At 39.0% G+C, this 23,270-nt stretch overlaps 1 protein-coding gene across 1 annotated transcript in view; it reads right to left on the reverse strand.

The window, feature by feature from the left end:
* Positions 1 to 515: 515 nt before the first annotated feature.
* Positions 516 to 23,270, reverse strand: part of ASB7 (ankyrin repeat and SOCS box containing 7) — a 48,591-nt gene continuing 25,836 nt past the window's right edge. The window contains exons 5-6 of the mRNA XM_010985333.3: positions 18,269 to 18,874; positions 516 to 3,569 (exon numbers count right to left, since the gene is read on the reverse strand). Coding sequence (XP_010983635.1) covers positions 3,430 to 3,569; positions 18,269 to 18,874 — 746 coding nt within the window. The 3' untranslated portion in view covers positions 516 to 3,429. The remainder of the gene's footprint in view (positions 3,570 to 18,268; positions 18,875 to 23,270) is intronic.

The following is a 23,270-nucleotide window of genomic DNA, read 5'->3' on the forward strand; positions in this document are numbered from 1 at the left end:
CTGATCTGAAATGGTGGCATTTTCTGTGCTGCATTCTTACACAATTCCGATGATTTACAATGCTGATGAGTGAAAGACAGAGATCTGTTTCTTTTCACCCAGTAGCTGGAAGTATTAAAAAGTTAAGGTGGACTAGAAATAAAACACAATTCCAATATATTTTAAACCAGATTTAAGTTTTTTTTTTTTTAATTCAAATTGACCCAAAGCAAAACTTACATTACAAAGGAAGAACAAAATACATTATGATAGAACACACTAGGAGTTACATGAAAGCTGAATTTGTGGGCAAAGGGCCTCCTCATCCCAATCACATTCTGGGCGGATGAGAGTTAGAATCTCAGTTTTTGCATGGTCCACTCTCGTAATTAAACTACGCGTTCTCGTCTCTTAGGGTGTGCATCTGACAGATCAGGCTAGACTCCCTCACACTCCAGATGTGTACTCTCGCTACTGCCAGAACTCTGAATTCTCTAGCGGAAATGCTGTTCCAAGCATGACTGATAATGGATTAAAAAAAAAAAAAAAAAAGCCAAGTCCTCCAAACTAACAAGCGTGGATTATTCTGTAGTAAAGAGTTTAGAAATATGGGAATTAAATAATCTAAAAAAACACTCTTACTCTGCTGTACATTTATAAACACAAATATTTACACACACAAAAAAATCTGTTTTCAAAAGATGAGGTTTGCAGTTCATTAATGATCATAATCTTTTTATGAGTTGGTTTCTTTGGTGTACTTGCCAAATATATTTTTATAAAGGTTTAGTAATAGGCTTAAATGATAAATTTCAAAAGAAACATAGAAGGATCAGTGACAAATTTATATTATTCTTAACATATCAGTCAAGATTCTGGAAAAACCAATCGGCTGATTTTCTGAGAATGTCTGTTCTCTATACTCATTCTGTGACCACAGAATGCTTCTCTGCCTATCAAATTCAAGTGTAGACCCACACGTTCGCCCCTATTTCCATCAGTTACCAACGCTGAGACATTTTAGTTATTGTTACATATGATATGTGACTGGGATTTTATTAACAACAAAAAAGAAAACATTCTTTTTAAGCTTCCAGATAAATCAAACCTCAAACAATAAATAATGGAATTACACACTTCTTAATTAAATAGAAATTTCGATTCCGGGAAGAGCTCTCATAATTTTTTTCTTAAGTTGCAGCAGCCTTACAGAACAAAGAATTTACCTTTATCTGATCTTTTTACTTGGAATTCCCTGACTCACACTCAGTGGCTAACTTAGTTCGGAAACCTTCAAGTGGTTGGGGAAAGAAAATCACTTTACACTCACTGAATAAACAGACACACATGAGGAAATGAGCCCTGTGTGAATGTCACACTGACATCACTGCTCAGAGCGCAGGACCCCCGCACCCCCTCCCATCTCCTTGTCTCCCTGCCCAGGGTTTCGGGGAGGAGGAACACTCTGTTCCTTCCTGGCCATGCCATGCCCCTGATGTGACACCGTGTCTTACCTCTGACCCAGGTGTTGGTTTCCAGAACGAGAACACAGCCCGGATCCTAGCTTCCCAAGGGACACTCTCTCTCGGAAGGCAACTTTTTGGAGCTTTTGTTATGGGGAAAGACAGACCACCCATTTCTACTCATCACATACCAGTTACAGTTTGGGGATGGTTACAAAACTGGTCACACTCTCACTAACTCCCTGCAAAAGAGTGTCTGCCCTGTCCATGATCCCCCAAATCATTCCCTTCTCGAAGCTGCCGTTCTTCAGAAACCTATACATAGCCTAGACCCAGCAGAACAGATTCTCTGATGCCACAGCTTTGCTGCATCCAAGAGAACAAATTTGTGCTTGAAATATCACTGCTGGCTCTGAAAAGGGGTAAAGCCAGAGCCGAGTTCTAATTCTGTTGTTATACTTTTCAGGCGAAATAGTTTTATTCTTAATGACTTATAACTAGAAATGCAGACAAGGAAAGCCCTTCATCTTGTAAACTTTTGATAACAATTTTATTACAAGTGTGTAAATATTCTGAAATTTCCCAAAGCACTAAGCACAATACTGGGATATTTTTAAAGCTTCTTCTGAAACTAATATGATGACAACTCAAGCACAGAACTCATTTCTCAGGGCCTCACCGTAGACCCTGAATGCCTCTGGAATCACTGTTATTGACACTTTATCACATCTGTGTTTACACTGCAGAAATATGCCAATCAGCCTAGAAAATAAAGTAACTGTTCTGAAGAGCTTCACTGTGTACATATCCTTACAAATGGATAGGAAATGTTTAATTAGCGTATTAGGAATTAACCAGGCTTACAAATGTGCACCCATTAGAAATTCTTGCCCTTTAGAAATTTTATTTTAACTGGGAAGAAAAAACAAAACAAAACACCAGGAAACCACCCCAAATTATTTAACCATTAAAGCCAAATGGTTTCACAATATTTTGGGCTATTTTTAGGGAATACTCTACCACCAGGATAGGAAATTTTCTGCTTAAAGTGAAGTAAAAAACAAAGCTTAACATGGAAATTGCAACTGACATAACTCTGGTTCTGCAATTAAAATTAAAGTGGCGGCTCCTGTTCTCACAGGTATGTCAAAGCCGGCTGTGGAATGAGGAGCACTGAGTGAAATAATGGATAAAATACACCAGAAAGAGTATTGCACTGGAGGCACTGTTTTAAAAAACAGAACGCATTGGCTTTAGAAAGTTATCTTCTTTCCCATTAATTTTTTTAAAAGCACAGTTCAACTAGAGATAGAAGTTGAGACCCAATGTCTCTGGGTAGTGTACAACAGTTGTTAAAAAAAATAAGTTAAAAACAAGAGCACACCAACAGGAAAGCAGGGGTACTGGATGTATGTCATCCAAAAGCTACATTAATTAGGAAGAGAACAGTTTGAAACAGCCAATTTGTACTCATTAAAAATGAAAAAGGTGACAGCATGACTTTAAAAATTTCTTAGGGCATTTTCCAGTAGAACCCAGGACCCCCTGGGTGAAACTGTGCCTCCCAACTTTAACAAGTGCTCTGCTGGTTCACAACACCATGCACGCCAATGAAACCATAAATTTGGAAAAGGTAAATTCTCCACTCCAAACCTGCTTGTGTCATTTTGGAAAAAACAATTTTTTTTATAAATGCAATATTGTATAGAAAGCTTGGACCTCTTAAACTTGGACCAAGAAACCAAATTAAGACCTTCAAGCATGTGGTGTGTGTGTGTGTGTGTGTTTATATATATAAAAAAAACCCTCCCCTACAATGAAAACCAACCAACCAACCAACCAAACAAACAAAAAGAAACCTAAAAGTGTATACCTGCTTTCTGACTTCACAGCAAATCAGAAATTGCATAGGATATACTTTGTGCAAGGCAAAAAGCCTTTTAAGTATCTGGAATATAACTCCTAATCTTGCTCACAGTTCTGTATATCAGATATCATCAAATTTGTGTTTTAAGTAGTCTTTCATGACCTTGGCAATTGGTAGTTCATCAAGTAGCTTTAGGTTTTGAAGGCCTATACATTGTCGAATTTTAATTCGGCACAGGTCCTGCAAGTTTCTGGGCTGTCCTAAAAAGACAGAAAAAAGAAAATGTTACAAAGCTACAAAGCACAATATTTAAGGCGCGGGCTTTTAGGTTCTGAAAAGAACAGTTGGGTTTCACTGGGAAGTGTCTCTGTGTGGACTTTACGTGCAAAGGATTAGAGAGACTCTAGCTAGAAGGACGCATCCTGGGTACCTTGATGTGGTGTCTTGTGATGGTTTCACATCCCTGGGATGGTCAATATTTTCACCTCCATTTTACAAATTAAGGACACTAAGGATCAGGGATTTAAGTTAGTTGCTCAATGTCAGATGACCAATTAAAAGCTTTTGAGACCGGGACTAAAGCCAGTTCTTCTGATTCTAAGCCTGGTATTCTTACCATTACAAATCAGAATGCCAATTCTCATCCTGCACAGGCCTCTGAGGTGATGGGTTAACACCTGTGTGAGCGAATCACTTCTCTGGGCCTCAGTTTCTCCATCTGAAAAGTGAGGGAACTGAAAGGGACGCCTTCTCACGTGGCTCCTCCTGTCAGCTCACTGTCCAGGGCAGTGACACAATCCTGGGGAGCCTTCTCAAAGGACATCTGCCCACCTGCTCACCATGATTTTGGACAGCAGAGGGGGGAGGGCATAGGCTAGGGGGGCAGGAGTGGGTTGGAAAAGCACCCCAAGCTATTCTGAATCTGTCTCTTCAAACCTCACATCCCAACCATCTGCCAATAAAAACCTCTGCTCTAACACAAACTCAAAAGAAAAATTATAAAATACAATTTTTTCACTTTTGGATATTGTGTTTTACCAAAACAATACAAGTGACCACAAACACAAGCAAAAATTGTATGCAACAGTGCCTCAGATAAAAACAAAACAAAAACAAAAACAAATTTCTTCTGTATAGCACAGGGAACTACATTCAATATCTTGTAATAACCTTTAATGAAAAAGGATATGAAAACGAATATATGCATGTATATGCATGACTGAGACATTGTGTTATACGCCAGAAATTGACACATTGTAACTGACTATATTTCAATAAAATTTTTTTAAAAAGTGCTTGAATTCACATAAATTCTACTTTCATATTAAATGGTAACAATAATACAAACTAACATATGTCGAATGTGTACTCTGCGCTGTGTAGTCTTATAAGCTCCTGACAATATACTAACTCGTTAATCCTTCCCTTTTATGAGGGAAGTACTTTGATCATCATCCTGATTTTACAGACTCTTTGCGTCTCCAAGATTAAGTAACACACTCAAAGTCAAGCAGAATGCCATACTTCAGTGGTTCTCAAACTTCTTGGTCTTAAAACCTCTTCACATTAAAAAAAAAATTATCCAGGACCCCAAAAAATAACTTCCATTTATGTGGGTTATATCTATTGATAATGATCATATCAGAAGTTAAAACAGAAATTTCAGAAATACTTAGTTCATTTAAAATAATAAACTTACTATATGCTAACATAAGTAACACTTATGAAAATAATGGTATTTTCAAAAATGAATCATGAGAAGAATGGAAATCTTTCACATTTCTGCAAAGCTTTTAAAGGTCTGGCTTAACAGATGATCACTGACTTCTCATACATGCTTCTGCATTCAGTCTGCTGTGATGAAACCCCATCATCCCGTCTCTGGACAACTCTATTTCCTCTCACGAAAGAAAGAATGTAGAAATGACAAATAACATCTTAGTATTATCATGGAAATCGGTTTGACCTTAGATGCCCTGAAATGGTCTGGGTTAACTCCAGGGGTCCCCAGGCCATTCGTGGAGGACCGCTGCTATACTTAGTCCTTGATCCTTTACTTGAACTGTACAGGTTTAGAGCGATCACCATTATTCAAAATTAAGTAATTCTTCACGAGTGAAAAAGCATCCTTAAGACGCAGATCTCTGCTCTGTAAGATCTGTATGAACAGGTGCTTTCCAAGAGGTTCTGAACCTTAAAATGTCCATAAACCAGGGGCACGTGTATCTACAGATGTCTGAGCAAGGATCCCTGAGTGGCTGTAACACACACTTGTGTCTCTTGGCAAGAGGGCACTTCATCAGAGATGAGGTCAGGTTCCCCAACAGATACTCTCAGAGCTCCTCTTCTCTGCAGCACTGAATAAGGCTATGAGTTTACATTTATTTGGTGATGATCTATTAATGCCCATCTTCCTCACATGCTCCAAGAGAGCAAGACAATTTCTGGCCGCCAGTGTAAAAGCCCAAGGCCTGAGACAATACGCAACAAATACTAGTTGAATAAATGAATACTTAATAGGCTGGCCCTTGAAGTATTTTATACTGTTTTACAGTCGACTCGTTGCAAAACATACCCATGTCAACAGCAGATCATTTTCTAACCTGTTTTGAATTATTTTTCATCACCATTCATGGGCTACCTTTAGGAAGAGAATAAATTATCACTGTCATTTTTCAACAGATGCTTATAGTATTTGATCTGCAAATGCAAACCAGAATATGAATTAGGTTTGAATCTTCTTTTTTCAAAGAATTTGATTTTCCTAATAGATGGCAGGTTCTTTTCAAGTACAATATTAATGAAAAGGGCAACCACAATGTATTCAGGCAAAAAACACATGAGGATAAAACTGACATAGAGAAGTATATACGTGCATCCTTAAGCGAAAACATGTCATCCAACAATGTGGAAAACAGTATTATTGGAATTTGCTTAGCTGAAGTAGAAGAGCTGGAGACAAAAGGTTCCAAATGGGGTATATCTTCTGATGATCTCGTTTCATAGCAAATTACACTCTCCAAAAATGACTGCAGGAACTCCTAAGCCTTGTGTTCTCTTTACAGCGGGACTGGATACCCCAGCATTGAGACACAGTTTCCAGGTTCCCTCTCCTTGAAAGTGACTAAGTGACTACGATGGGACTCAAAAATCATAGCTTTCTCCTGGCCCTTGGGACATTCACTCTTGGAACACAGCTATCACTATGCCATGAAGGAGACCAAGCAGTCTACAAAAAAAGAACTAACATCCCCACCCCATAGTCCAGGCTGAGCTCCCAGCCCACTGCCCACACCAGCCAGCCAGCTACCAGAGTGAGAGCCCTCTGGAAAGTGGAGGGGCCCCAGTCAAGCAGCTCCAGATGACACTGCCTGGAGCAGAGAAGTAAAATGATCAGCCATTATTATTTCAAGCCAGTAAATTTTGCAGCATTCGATAACCGAGTGAGATTCTGGGATATGGAAATAGGGTGTTGCCATTAAAAAAAAAAAAAAATCCAAAACAGGTGGCTTTGCATAATTCCTGTCCGCAGAATGACCCTGAATGGCAGATGCCCAGTACAATGGTTACAAAGCATCAGCTCCGGAGCCAGAATGGGTGGGTCTGACTGCTGGCCCCCAAACGTACCAGCTATGTGACCCTGGGTGAGCTACTTAGCCTCCTGTCTCAGTTTCCTCATCAGTGAACTGAGGAGAACAACCAACATAATAGAAGCCTCCTGTCTCAGTTTCCTCATCAGTGAACTGAGGAGAACAACCAACATAATAGCCCTTACAAGCACAAGGAGAGTCAGTTTTGGTAAAGTGCTTACAGTAGTATCAGGCATGTAGTAAGAGCTCTGACGTATCTGGTAAATCAATATTAAAACAGTAGTTTTTAAATACTAGTTAGGATAGTTAGTGGTTGCTTCTCCTTCTCAGCAAAGTCGAGGGCCCTTCCTGGTTCTTAACACCAAGTAAGAAAAATAGTTGGCAGATTAACAGTAAAGGAGCAACTGGTCCTGGACGAACTGATGGAAATCACATTCTGGAAATCACTGCCTGACTTGAATGAGGCAGAAATGTGAGAGCTTTTGTATAAGAAGCTGTGCAGCGATGAAGTGAGGGATGTCATTAAACTACTGCTCCACAGAAACACAGATATTCCCTCATCCTGCCCAGTAGCCGCACTGAGTGAAAAGTGGGCTAAAAAATAAAGAGTAACGAAGACTCACTGTAATGACTGTTTTCTGAGACTCAGGAATATCGCTTTAGGAATAGAAGATTATGACTGAAAGCGAAGTACAGGCACACCTCGTTTTACTGTGCTTCACAGATGCTGTGTTTTGTTTGTTTGTTTGTTTGTTTTAACAAATTGAAGAACTGTGGCAGCTCTGCATTGAGCAAGCTTATTGGTACCATTTTTCCAACAGCATCTGCTCACTTCATGTCTCTGTGTCACCATTTTGGTAATTCTCACAACACTTCAAATTTTTTCATTATTATTATATTATAGTGATCTGTGATTGGTGATTTTTTTTTGGTGTTGCTACTACTATGGCTAGCTGAAAGCTCAGATGATGGTTAGACATTTTTAGCAACAAAGTATTTTTTAGTTAACGGATGTAATTTTTTTTTTTTTTAGATATAATGCTATCGCACAATTAACAGATTATGGTACAGTGCAAACATAACTTTTGTACGTGCTGGGACATCGAACAGTTTGTATGACTGGATTTACTGCGAAGTTCGTGTTCCAGGAGTGGTCTGGAACAGAATCTGCAGTATCTCCGAGGTGTGCTTCCATTTATTTTCTTGTTAACAAATTACTGAGCACTTACTATGCGCTCAGAAATGCACTGTCCCAGAGACTAAAGGGGCAAGGGGAAGAAGGAGGCAGTGGCAGAGGAAAAGAAGGCAGAGAAAGATTAAAGGGAACAAGCCAAAAAAATCAACTCACACGCGCACATTGTTTACTAGGCGTCTTAGAAAACCACTCCTGCCCTATTAAACAGCAATCGTCTTGTCCACGGGCTTGTAACAGGGGAGACTGGGGGACACCTCACAAAAGGAGCATAATTTAAGGAATTACAAGCACTACGGGGGATGCAGAAACACTACACGCTATTATTCATACTAATGAATTACAATGGGATTACATAACACTTCAAAGGGTTACCAGTCTTTCCATTTGGTAAAGAAGCCCATAATTAGTAATAATTGGGCTGGTACAAAATAGGAAATCAGCTTTTGAAGGGTCTGGTCTAGGATAAATTACAAAACCAGGGCAGCAGCATTAATTTAGAAAATTAAATATCCTAAACCACCTCCTTTTGACATCAGCACCACTGTGTTTATGATAGGCTAAACTTACTTATTTAGATGAAATATTTGTAAAGGTAGACAGAGAGGCAAAACATTTTTAGATAACCAAAGCGAACAAAATGAAAGTAAAACAAAAGTTCCACATTTTTCTTTGGGGGAAAGGAGGGTAGAGACTGTTTGTAGAGGGGAGGGCATAAAGGAACAAAAAGAAAGATTTAGCCCGTTCTGGATTGCTTTGTATAATCTAACTTGTTCCTTCAAGTACCATTCCATCTTAGGTCAACATCTGGAATGGTCTTCTCTCTGTTTTAATCTCAGATTCCCATTTTAAACTCCTACCGTGAATACATTTTATTCCTTTGCTCCTGCTTCTGAATTCCCTTCACAGGGACTTAGTATGAAATGTGCTAAACAAATCTTACTTTATAGGACAAAGGCAGTTGCTAGCTCACCTTAAAATAAAAACCATAGTACTGTAAAATAAAATGCTTCCACTGATTTAACTCTTAGATGAAATCCAAACGTATACACACATATCAGCCCTGATGACATCTGTCCATTCATTACATTTTTCTTCACAGGCAAAAGAGCCTTGACCTGTATTTCCCATTTGCACTAAGCCAAACAAAACCTTATACTGCTTCCTAACAAATGACAAGAAATATCTAGAAGCCTTTTCATAAAAAATAGAAAGTAATACAGTATGATGGAAAAAGTCCAGAATAAGGTAATACTTTCTATATCATAGGAACTTTTTAATGTGGTATAATTTGACTTAAAACTATGTACTGTTGACTTATTTATTTCTAAAAGTGATTTTAATCATTGGGACTAAAAAAACCTAATTAAGAGTATAAATGTAGATGTTTAGCAAAATCCCCAGTTAGAACAAAAAATCAATACTCAAAAATAACCTTACTTAAAATGTGCTACACAAATTATTTCTCCAAAGAGTTAAATAGTAACATTGTTCTGATAAGTCATACTAAAAGAAAAGAGAGAAAGAAAGAGAAAAAAAATCAAAGAATCTGATTACAGCAGCACTGGAAAGGAATACAGGATGCAAAGGGGCTGCTTTATGTGACTGTCTGCTTACATACTTGGCCTTGTACTGGATTTAGCTGAGAAAGCCAGTCTAAATTTCACTCTCTTAAAATTAAAAGAGTCAGATTATGCTGTACACCAGAAGTTGACACAACATGGTAAACTAACTATACTTCAATTTTAAAAAGTAAAAAAAAAAAAAAGCATGATTTGTATTCTTAATTTTTCAAAGTTTGAAACTCTTCAGCTAAAATATGGTACTTGACTATTACTAAAATAAAAAGAAAACATATTTCAGGTTACTGCAGTGTTTATCAAATAGCATTTTTAAATGCCTGTGACTGATGTTCAAAAAAGTAACAATCTCAAGTACTTGACCAATTAAGTCTCCTGCAACTCATTGCTATCTACCTAATCTTTTTTCTTAGAAATATGAGCCCTTTATTTTAAAAATTCCTTTTATTAACTTAATTAAAATTTTATTTAAATTATTTTAAAATCATGTATAGTATTATTTAAATTATTAAATATTTAAATAGAAGTATTTAAATTTTAAGTAATTAATTCCTTTTATTAATTCCTTTAATTCTTTAAAACACACAAATCAATACAGCCCAGCACTAACTACCTCTGACATACCACTGAAGCATACTGAGTGGTTACTTCAAGTCTTTGAACAGCATCTAACTAGAAACACTGAATTAACTTCGACACCTCTGGATATTAAACACAAACCCAACTGGCATATTCTCTATCTTAAGAGTAATCTATACCAGACCGTGCCATGGGAATAAAAGATGCTGTGTGAAAAAAAGTAAGGTGTTCCATAAACAAAGTCAAGTGGTTAACTCACTCAAGGACTCCTTGGCACCTCTGACATGCTACTGTGCATGGTGAGTCCCTGAAGCTGGGATATAGAATCCAGGGTACTAACCTCCCCAGCAGATATGAATAATGAATCTGTTTTACCACCATAGCATCTGATAAAATAACAATTTTATAGACACAGTTCAGGAATCACTGATCTTTACAGATCCTAACTGGTAAATACACTAGCACAGGGTAAGCAGTAATTTAAAGCATCTCATTTTATCCACAGATTGTAACTGCAGACAGAAACATGTGAAAGAGACCCAACAAACCCTAAAGCACAAGGCCAACAAACAGCGTGTCCTTAAAATTGCGGACGTAGAAATGGTACATCACTAGGTTTCAGCTTTTTAGTTTTAGGACCTCTTCACACTCTTTAAGTTGATGGACCTCAAAGAATTTTTGTTTATGTGTGTTATATCTTTATTTACTGTATTTAGAAATTAAAATTGAGAAATTAAAAAAAAAGTTACTGATTCATTTAAGAATAACAGTAATAAATTCATTATCAGGTGAAATAACTTTTTATGGGGAAAAAAAAAGCTGATTTCCAAGACAGGAAAGATTTCATAAGAAGAGTGGTGCTGTTTCACATCCTTGCATGTATCTCTGAAGGTCTGGCATCAAAGAAGACAGCTGGACTCAGAGATCTGCGTTCGCGTACCACCTGTTACAATATGCTGTTTGACTGAAGTAGCTGAAAAAATTCAGACTCACTCACAGATGTAGTTGGAAAAGAAAGGAATATTTTAATAGCCTTTTTAGATAATCATGGATCTTCTTTGACTTCACCAAAACTCAACAAGTGGTGTGTGTGTGTGTGTTTTTAAGATTAGATACAATATGGAATCTGAAACCAAATAAATGAAAGTTTTGCACTCTTTCACATTAAAATCCATTGGTGTATCGTGCCCTTTGAATGAATCTTTTACCCGTGCATGATTTTGTAACAATATACATCAGTCATTTGGAAATTATTGGTTCACTAGGTCATGCAGATTTTCCAAATGCTGACCCAATTCATGATATGATATCAAAAAAATCACTTTTGTTAATATCTTGGTGGATTTCAAAAAAGCCTTTACTATTGGGAGTCTATGTCCCTGTGGCAAGTACAAGCTTTTCATTTTCTAATTTTCACTTGAAAGCTCAAATTTTATGACTTACTCACTATAAATACTGTCGGTTGTTTTCTTTAAGGTGACAAAGTGAACTTTATTCACTTTCCAGAAAATGTCTGCCAAATACCAAGGACAAAACAGCTATAGTTTGGCTGTCAGTTCATCTTTCAAGTAAAACTGGTATTCCATCAAAAAGCTGCTGGTTCCACTCAAACACATCACAGAAGTGCTCTTCCTCAATTCAATCACAGCACTTTGATCTACAATAAGAATACTTTCAATTTTCATCCCACAGAATACTAAAAAGATACAAACTCAAAGGGAAAAGATTTAATAAAATTAAATTGAAGACGTTCCTAAATGGAACTAGAACATCCTTTCCTAAGATTGGCTCAAACCTTCTGGAGCCGCTGCCCTGATTAATGCGGAGGTGGCTGCCATGTTACCCACCACCACTCTTACACTATCATTGCAGAAGTCAGTGCCGTGAAGAAGGCAGATAGAATCTTAGTATTGTTCTGAAACGAGCTTTGACCTCACGGCACCTAAAAACTGTCTCGAGGACTCCCAGGAGTCCACACTGTTTTACATGAATCCAAAAATAAAATTACTAGCAGCAGGTTATCATCCTCTTTAAGGGTGGTTACTAGGCAAGAATTTTTTAAAAGTTGGAATCCCAAGGACTACAGTCTAATTTCCCCATTTTTCAGAGGAGAAAACTGAGGTCCGTGAGGCGGGCAGAGGCTAAGCAGTCTGCGCAAGTTTATGAGCCCAGTGAGACACTGGGTCAAGAGCCCATTAGCCGCTGTCTCCACACCAGACTCAGCTGATTTCATGGCATCTGTGACACAGAGAGCTTAGGATGACATGCGGGAGATACGTGCCTCTGGATCCAAGTGGGCCCAATACCACTCAGCCCAAGGGACCATGAATAGGATGTTTTTCACATTTTATTTTAGCTTCAACCAATAAAGAATTTGAAATCATCACTCCCATCCTTACAAGAAGAAAAAACAGAACAGACTCAAAATCAACAACTTATCTTGGACCCATCAGTAAACTGACGTCACAGGGCAAACCTCCACTGCAAAACCTGGAGAGAAAAACCAATCCGGAGCGTCACAGCTGAAATCTGTACCTGAAGCAGAAGCCGCTGGGGCCACAAACTGGTAAGAACACAGAAGTGGTCATTTTGATGAGCTGCCAGAAGCTGTGCGCGGGCTGGGCTGAGAGTGAGAGCCGCCATCGTAGGAAGCCCCTGCTCATTTCTGAGTCTTACTTTCAGGAACCCCGCCAGGTTCTCACAGTGAAGAGCCAATACAGATGCGCCCCCCATGGCCCTGGCAGGGGGAGGGTGAGAATAACCAGGGGACACACACCCAGAAGCTTCGTAACAAAGGCCTGTTCTCCAAGGGGAAAGACTTTCCCAGCGTTTAATCCCGCCTGGACAATGAACATTTCTCTGACTCCAGCCACCAAAGCCCTCCAAGGAGGGGGTAGTGGTAGGGAAGAGGGGAGAGTGGGCAAAACTAAGAAACTCTTCTGCAGGTCATAGCCCAGGGACACAGGCCCACTGAGAGACTGAGATTTCATCCTTAGATTCTAGGCCATTCGCCTCCCCCACATCTTAACCACCACACCAACATGCTAACAGTGGATTAGAGCTGAAAGAGTTCCAGGATGCAGACTTGCTGCGGAGCGGCACTGAGGGAAGCCCTAACTCCAGAGGGGAGACCAAAGCAAGGACCCTGGTGGATCTGAAGCCTCTGGCACCTACGGCTGTAGCAGACACAACACACAGCCCAACTCCGAGACAGGTTAACCAAAAACCCAACATTCAGGTCTATTTATCTCAGTTCCTATTCCTGATACATCACATCTGGCTTTGATTAAAAAAAAAAATAAAAATTAAGACACATTAAAAGTCAAGAAAAAACAACAGTCAGAAGAGACAAAGCAAGCATCAGACCAGACTTCCCTATGACAGAGACGCTGGAATTATCGGTCAGGCCATCGAAAATAACTGACTGCTATGTTAAAACTAATGAAAATGTTAGATGGTAACAGAAAAACCTTGCCTATCTTCTGCCAACATGAAATAGCCCTACAGAGGCAGTTTCCATACACAGTGAGTACAGATGGAGATGTCACTGGCAGAGGGAGAAATGGGTGACAAGCTGACCCCTCCAATGCCCTGGACCTTGCCACTTGTCCAAGTCTTTGATGCCACCTTGCCTTGGAAACATTTCCCTTTTCTACATAAAAGATAAAGCCTTACAATTAAAGGGCTTCCTAGGCAGGCAGCATGCAGAGAAACTTCTCTGCAAACAGTCTAGCCAAGCAAATGTGGAAGCTGCCTACTCTTGAGTGGCATTCTCCAACAGGGAGCCGTCTCATTTACTGCTACCTCAGCGTGGACTTGACAGTGTTCCAAGCTGTGTGCACAAGGAACTGCAGGTCCTTTCCGTCCTTCCCCGCTCCTGCAGAGGCGGCTGGCAGAAGGTCCTTACCTACTGTGGGCATAGTCTGTGCTTAAGCATTAAGAAGTGGGCCCCCTCCCAAACTGTAAGTTTTCCACTACTTCTTTCTGAACAAAATCCCAGGCATACAGTTGATTAAAATCCCATCTTTTTTCTTCCCCCCATAAGATTAAGAGTTCTGGCTAGTTACTGCCCACAGCCAGCTTTCTCATGGAATTTCTCTCTTCATCCATATGTTGGCCAGGGAAGTTTATACTGTGGGGCAGGGAGATAAGGGGGAAAGAGCACTAGATTACAGTCTGATTGCTGTCTGGGTGGGTGGGTGGGGGGTGGTAAGAGTTCCATTATTATTCAACCAGACCCTAAAGGCAAGCTTTACTTATGAAACTGTCTTTCTTGAAGACTATTTTAACAACATTTTCTGGTGCTTGTCCGTTTATTGTGCGTAAATGTTAATTTTCTCCTTTGAATTGGGCAAACGTTCCTACAATCTTCTGCTGTTTATCTTCAGCTACAGAATTTTAGCCCATTCCTATATGCCAGAGATACCATGATCCTCCTAGCTCCATAATGGTGTTTGTGCAAACGTTGTGCAGAAATTATTCTACTTTAGTGATAGAATTTGCATGGCCTTCATCAGTGGACCTCCATCAGAGTCCATCAGTGGACCTCCATCAGAACATCTGCTGCTGCCTGTCTTTATCACCATCTCTACCTGTTATCAGTCACACCTTCCTTATTCTCCCTGCTGTTGTCCCTTTGGTTTATTTCCACTCTTTTTTCTTTCAAGTAAAAGAATGAAAAGAACAAAAACTGGCTTCTCTAAGCAGGAAAACATCTTTCCTTCTGCAAGGCAATCCTCAGTCTCCGGGTATGATCTCTGGCTCTTCTGAGCTGCGTTTATTGTTCCAGGGTTAGCAGAGATAAGCTACTTCTTCACTTGAATGGCTTTCTGGAGGAGACCACGCTGAATTCCAGCTATTTTGGAAGGCAGAGATTTTTGCAAGTCTGGCTGTAGAGTAACAAATGCTCTTTGTGGCTTCTCCATCTACTTGTGATCAACAAGGCACTGGCAGATACTACCTTATAAGTAAGCCGCTTGACTTGCTCTGTTTTTATGACGTGTGTATCGAAGTTTTTATGGCAATTTTTCTAAAAAGCCACAGCAGCTTTTAGATTCCAGGATTATGACTGTCTTGGCCTCTTCCAATTTAAATAATTTGCTTTCTAATCTAAATGGTGCACAGAAAAGTAACACGGCCCTGAATAATGACCACCCAGTGGCACTTCTGCTGTCCTGACACCTCAGGAATCTGAGCTCTCAGATTGGAAGCCAATGCCTCAGTGCCTAGAGAGCTCTGGCGCTTGGCAGCATCAAAGACAGGAAAGAGTGCAGGGATTTGATTTGATGCTCCCTGAACCGCCCAACCTTCTTTCACTCTGGTTTCCAAGAGAGCCAGTAGAGAGCTCCAAAGGGCATCAGTTACAGGCGGTCCTTCTAGCACACAGTTATTCACTAGGAAAAGAAAACCTAATAAATAACGTACAAGCGAAGCAGAAATACTCAATTTGCTTTTGGCAGGAAACATCACTGACTATAAAGTCAAGAAGTAATGTCTGTACACCAGAAATTGACACAACATTGTAAACTGACTGTACTTCAATTAAAACAAAAAGGAGTAATGAATTATGTTGCAGTATCTGAAAACATAGGGTAACTGCAGCCTCCAAAGGTCCTGGCTGATGGTCCTTCACTTCTGCAAAGCATACAGTTTGCTCAGCCACTATCCTTTCCGGATGCGGTCCATCAGCCAACCCACACTTACTGAGGACCTACAGGTGCACGGCTCTGCTCTATGTGCAGCTGAGAATTCAACCACAAAGAGGCAGTCCCTGTCGATTTTTCTATCTGCCCTAATTTTAAAGGTACGTGGGAATCTCTTTTAACTCAATATCCTTGCTCTCCATTTGTCTCCACATGCAGGCTATCTAAGAGTCTGCAGAGCTGAAAATAAGAGGCGAGGGTAGAATAAGAGTCTAAGGGATTCACTCTGCTGGTAGCAAGCCAGCCCTCACTGTTCATCCACCCTCATTTAATTATTTTATTAAACACACACACACACACACACACAGCACTTCAATGTGCCAGGTACTCCTTTAACTGCACTACAAATACTAACTCATTCAATCCTCACAACAAGCCTATATAGTTACCCCAATTTTAAGACAAGGACACTGAGGCACAAAGTGGCTATGTAACCCACCCAAGGTCACCGCTAATATGTGGCAGAGTTAGGACTCGAGCTTGGGCGGTCTAGCCCTCGACGATGCCGTCAACCCCTGAGCAGAATATGTAACAAACAGACTGAGGCATTTATGAGTGTAACATGGCTTCCCGAAGGTGATCAGAATAACTTAACCAAGAGCCTCTGGTGTGTAAGTTAAAACAACACGATAGCGACACCAACAAAAAGATGCTCAGCACTGATTAAGAATAAGATGTACTTTCTAGGGGATAGACCATGACAGAGTCCCAACCTCGGGTGAAGAGTAATCTCATCTTTCCCGACACCGGCACCCCTCCCGGTCTATAAATGAAGGCTGTTACAGCGCCTGCTGTGAGAATCAGCACTGGAGCTTTCACTGCAATCTCTTCCCAAAACGCAGCCTGGATCTGAAGAGTCAGAGTCAGCTGGTGAGGAACCAGCACCTCCCAAACATCTCCCGTCTTTTGTATATCGATGTGTCTCAAAAGCTTTCTGCGAGGGTCCACCTACCAGACAGCCCAAAGCATCTCTCCTGGGGCAGATATATCTGTGCTGCAGAACACAGGAGTCATGAGGCACTTGTGGACATTTAAATTAAATTAATACAATTAAGTAAAATTAAAAATTCAGTTCCTACATGGCATCTGCCACATAAAAAGTGCGGAACAGCCAGGTGGGGCTAGTGGCTACCACAGGGGACAGCAAAGTTCTGCTGGGCTGCATGAGTTGACCCTGAGCGTGATTTCTTCTTACGCTTTAGCCGAAAGAAGCTCAGTGGTAAAAAATTCGCCTGTCCCTTCTTATGAATAAACAAAATCCAAATTTCACTTCATTTCTTCCTAAGTTTTCTACTCCCAAAATCAGTTCCAAGGAGGAGCAGATTACTTTTTAGAAGCAGATCAAGTAAACGCCTTACCTTCCAGCATCTGGTACCCAGAATGTGTTTTCTTCTTGCACAATAATGAGTGAACCGTAAAAATCAGGTAAGGAAAAGGGAATTCATGAAAAAGTGCAGTAGACAACAAAATCAAACGTTTTGTTTATAGACTTTAGCTTCATGCTGGATGCTAAGCTCTGAGATGTGTTCTCGACTGGTCACAGGAAGCTGGACAGGAGAGGGTGGCTATGCCACACAAACTAACACCTCTATCAGAAGAACAATGCAAACACAGGCACCACTACACATCGTGGGTCAGACACTTTCTGGCTTAAAAAAAAAGTGCCCACACAAAAAGAGGTCAGTGACACTGTCCTGTGTGGGCCAGGGAGTAGAGGTACCAAATTTTCCAGTGATAGCAAATTTTTCCTTACGACAATTTTTCTCATTTCCAGCATCCTTAACCTGCATTACTAGGATACCTAAATAAATATCACTGCTGTTCCATTTCATGTATGTCCACATCATAATGAAGCAGAAAAGCAACAGTAAGACATGAGCAATAAATAAAGCACAAGTTCCAGGGCCCTTCCACAGCTCTGGTCGCTAAGATCCAAAATTCTCATTCTAATTCTTCAATCTCAAGTCCATGGAGGCCTGGAAAGACTAGCTGGAACTGCCTTTTCTAACATCCATCTTTGTTAATTAAAAAAATTTTAATTTAAAAAATTCTCTGCTCTCTGTCCCTTTCTCCAGTTCTTCTCTCACCATATCTACCCCTGATTCTTTTAGTAAGTGAAATTTTTACAAAATGTTGTGATAGAGAGCATTTCTTTTCATTTCGGATGAAAGAGGTTTTACTTACCAAGCAGGACTAATAGGAATCATTAACGTCTGGTTATTTTAAGTTGTAAAAATACCTTAAGCTCCTCAGAAGATGCAAATTTTGTTAAAAAAAAATATATGTAATAATAATAGTAATAATTAAATTACATACTTGTGACTTCTTGTAAGAAATCCAAACACGGTCGACTACTTCCAGAAATACTTATTGAAACAGCCAGTGGGGTCTGTCCTTCATAGTTCCTTGTGTTCGTGTCCGCTCCGTAATTATATAACATCCGTGCACAAAGCACATCATCCCTAAGGGCAGACAAATGTAAAGGAGTCTGTCCGTCTTCCAAGCGCCCCAAGTTTGTGTCTGCTCCTCTCTGAAGGAACATTCGGCAATAAGAGTGATTGCTTTTGATCACAGCATATCGCAGTAGGAAACCATTCTGAATGTCGATGTTGGCGTTGTGGTCCAGGAGGATTTTCACACAGCTTGACCTCTCTCGGATAATGGCGAGCTGAAGCGGCGTTGTACCTTTATCACTGAGCGGGTCGACCTCAGCCTTGAACTCCAGGAGGAGGCGGACAAATGAGTCCCTACCGTAGTGAGCAGCCACATGGAGGGGAGTCCAGCCATCATTGCTTTTTGCATTAATAATGTCACTCCTGTATTCAGATTCTAGCATCAGGCGTGCAATCCGGGCCCGGCCATGCATGGCTGCGTAATGAAGAGCAGTGAAGCCTCCGATTAAGTCCTTAACTGTGGGATCAGCTAAAGTTAAAACCAAAATGAAAACATTAGCAGACTCTAAGACAAAGCAGTGAACCCTGCCATGGTATATAGCACGTCTTAGCCAATTCCCCTACGAAATGTGAAACGATTAAACATTATAATGAATGTCAAGTACTTCTTTCCTCAGCTTAACTGAAGTATAGTTTTAATGGAAAATCAATTTTCGTAGAAAAGTATCAAACCTGAGTTAACAGGATGAGGATGACTTATAAAGGGTTTAAAAGATATGCACAAAAAACACAGAGTCCAGATCACCACATCCCCTCTGTTTGCTAACTTAACCAACTGCCCTTGGCTTCCCAACTCCCTCCTCTCTGTATTGTTTCATGTTTCTCTTCTGTTTTGAACTTTTTGTTTTATTTTCTCTTGTGCTGCTTCTTGGTCTTAAAGAGAAGCATGTGTAGCAACATCTGCTGCTCTAAATTACGGATGTACTGTGGTCTGGCAGACTGTGTTGTTTTAGGGTGTATTAGGTAAAAAAAAAAAAAAAAAAAAAAAAAGTTTTTCTGTGGTCTGTAAAAATTCCAAAGCATGTAAGATATATGTTAAGTGATGTTGATAAATCATGTTTTCATAAGATAAAAGTCTATTCTGAATTTTTAGTTTTACAAGAACTTTGGAGTTTGTAAGAATTAAGTGGCACACGTTGTGTGAAAAATTGAAAGAGAACTCAGCACCGTAGAAACATTATTTTTTAAAAGCAGTTCTAAAACCCTCTCCTAAATTGACTGATTTCTGAAAGAAAGAAAGAAAGAAAGAAACGAAGGAGAAAGAAACTAAAATGATTTATCTGCTATGTGACTCAAGTCAGACTTTTGTCATCTGCTCCCAATCTTTCCTGAAGGGTCAGCTCTGTGATGCGCTCAACCCACTGGCCTTCCTGGGCAGCAGGCAAAAAAGGGGCAAGAACCCTCATATTATGTAAGTCACTTCCAGGAGGCCAACAATTCCGTGTAAAGATAACTGGTCAGATCTAACTACCTAGGATTAAAATGCTTTCTTCTTACAAAAGTCACCCTTAATTTTTAGTCTGTTCATGAAAAGAGAAAAATTCATGAGTGTTCTTTAAATAAACAAAAACCTCCAAAGTCATGTGATTTAACACTCACATATTGTTTAGTGAAATGTTATTTAGTTCTAAGACATTTTATGACAACTGGGTCTCTTAGGAAAACCTAGGAGGCTGAAAACTACATGCTATATAGTAATAATACTGCAGAGAACACAAACTTCAATTAAGTAGTTGCAACAAAACCTATAAAAAGTTAACACTTTTTAGGTAAGTTGTATCAGCTGAACTTCTAAAATCATTTAATATAAACTAACGTTACACAACAGTAATATTATCTTTATCCATTTAAAGAAAATGAGAGTATCATATCTGTCTTGGTCTTTGCAAAAAGAAAACTATGCAATATCTATTCACTATGTGACTTAGGAAAAAAAAATGAAGGCAAGAACATTTAAACAAAGCATACTGCTGCCATCTACCGGTAAGCCATAAGCATGAGCCGCTAATGTATCCATTTTGACAGGATGCTGAGCACCGGTCTGTCTGCAGATACCTCACTTACCTACAGCAGACTATGTGAAGACAGGCATGAAATTTGAAAGAACCCCTTCTATTCAGATGAAACCGTAAATCTTGCCAAGATGGCCATTTCTAATCTGTACCCGGCCAATCAACTGCTTCCAGACATTCTCTCTTAATGTGTTAGTGAAATTTAAGAATACCTTCTTTCACTTCTCCCACCTTTCACCCACCATGAGTGCCTTTAAAGCTGCCAGTAAACTGTCTTATGAGCATCCTGTACTCACTCTATTTGACAGTAAAACTATGTTATATGAAACTACACTTGCATCTTGGGTTTTCCACTTTAGGTCTTTTTTAGATTCTACTTACATCTTGTTGCTATGCTGAGCTGGGAAAAACAAAGATTAACAAACACAGCAGTGATCTGCTTAGTCTAAGTAAAAACCATTAAAATGCATTAACTGAACACACACTGGAAACACAGCACAGAATGAAGACTGCAGATTAACAACATATGAAATCTGCATAGTTACTTTGCTCAAGGAATTAACAAATGGGAAATATAAGGCAAATAAAGATGAAAACAAAAATTAAGGATTATTATTAACCAATGCAATAGGATAAGAAAAAGATCTTATTTTTAACAGTAATAGAAACTACAAGACACCTAGATATAAATTCTGTAAGAAATGTGCAAGGCACATGTGAAGAAACCGTCTCTGAACTGAATTCACTTCATCTATGTCTGCTCAAATGTTCCTTCATCGGAAAAGCCTTCCTTGGGCACTAACATGGCAGCCCCATCAACCTCCTAACTTTGTCCACTTTAGCAAGCTTCCTCCCCACAGGTGCAACCTATTTTAAACAAGTTGTAGCAGTCTCAAGAAATCCATTTAAACCTACTGAAAAGTTTAAAAGTATACATAAATAAGAGCAGAGAAACATTCCCTACCGATATGGTTTCTTTCTTTGCAACAGCTTTAATGAGGTACAATAAAACTGACCCACTTTAAATGTACAAGCTGAAATTTGAGGAATTATATAGTCATGTAACTACCACCAAAATCAAAATACTTCCATCATCTCAAAAAGTTCTTTCCTGCTTCTTTATAGTCAATTCCCTGCCAAGACTCTGGGCCCCAGGCAACCACTAAAGTTGTGCCTTTCTAGAGTTTCACATAAATGGAATGATAGAGTATGTGGGCTTTTGTGCTTGACTTATTTCACTTATGATATTTTTGAAATTCATCCATGATGTTGTTCATCAAAAGTGCATCCCTTTGTATTGCTGAATAGTATTCCATAATAAGGATATACAATTTTTTATTTGTATATTCACCAGTACATGGACAAGTGAGTTATTCCCAGTTTGATGCTATAAGGAATAAAGCTACTGCGAACATTCATACATCCAAGTCTGTATGTAGATGGAAATATGTTTTCATTTCACTTGGATAAATACCTAGGAGAGAATTGCTGGGTCACATAAATGTACATTTAACTTCCTAAGAAAGTACCAAACTGTTTTTCTAGGTGACTATACAGTATTACTTTCCCACCAGCAACGTATGAGAATCCTGGATGTTCTACATCTCCACTAATACTCAGCATTATTAGTAATTTTAACGCTACCAATTCAATAGAGTATAAAGTGGTAACTTATTGTTAATTTACACTTCCCCGATGACTAGTGATATTGAGCTTATTCATATACTTTCTTTTGTGAAGTGTCTGCTGAAATCATTTACCCATTTTTATTGTGTTGTTTTTCTCATTATTGAGTTTAAAACTCAATTGTGTCTATATTCTGGATACAAGCCCTTTTGTCAGATATGTTTTGTAAACATCTTCTCCTAGTCTATGCTTGCTTTTTCATTTTCTATTTGAAGGGCAAAAGTTTTCCATTTTGGTAAAGCCACCTGTCATTTGTTTCTTCTGTTTTTTGCTTTTCGTCCTGTTTAAGAAGTCTTTGCCCAACACAATGTCACACAGATTTTGTTTTCTTCTAGTTTTATACATTTAGGGCAATGATCCACTGCTGGTTGATTTCTGTGTACAGTGTGAGGTCAGATCAAGGTTCATTATTTTCCATATAAATATCTACTTGTTGCAGCATAATTTGTTTAAGACTATCTTTTCCTCAATGATTTACCCTGGTACCTTTGCCAAAAAGCAATTTACCATACATGTGTGGGTCTATTTCTGAACTCTATTCTGTTCCACTGATCTAACAGTGTATCCACACCACACACTGTCTTGATTACTGTAGCTTTATAATAAGTTTTCCCAGCAGTTAAAAGACATCCTCAAACCTTCTCTTAAACTGTTTTGGCCAAGAAATTTTAGAACCAATTTCCCAATTTCTTCAAAAAAGCCTGACAGAATTTTGACTGGAACTCTACCAACTCTAAAAATGTAAATCTAATTTACAAAATTATAAAATGATCTAACCAAACCATGAACACAGAATACCTATTTATTTAGGTCTTCTGTCATTTTCCTCAGCAATGTTTTGCACTTTTCAGTGTAAAAGTATTGCACACCTTTCATTACGTTTATTAACAAACATTTAGAGTTTTGTTGCTATCATAATGAATTATTTTTACATTTCATTTTCCAAATGTTAATTGTTGGTATAGAGAAATACAATTGATTTTTGCATACAGATCTGTGTATTCTATAATCTAGCCAAATTCACTTTTTAGTTCCAGCACATTTTGTAGATTTCTTACCATTTTCTACATACACAATTATGTTCTCTGCAAACAAAGACAGCTTGACTTCTTCCTTTCCAATCCACAGGACTCTTACTTGAACAGAATGCTGAAATGTTGTAAAAGC

Source organism: Camelus dromedarius, chromosome 29 (assembly GCF_036321535.1).
Source record: "Camelus dromedarius isolate mCamDro1 chromosome 29, mCamDro1.pat, whole genome shotgun sequence".
Taxonomy (NCBI): Eukaryota; Metazoa; Chordata; class Mammalia; order Artiodactyla; family Camelidae; genus Camelus; species Camelus dromedarius.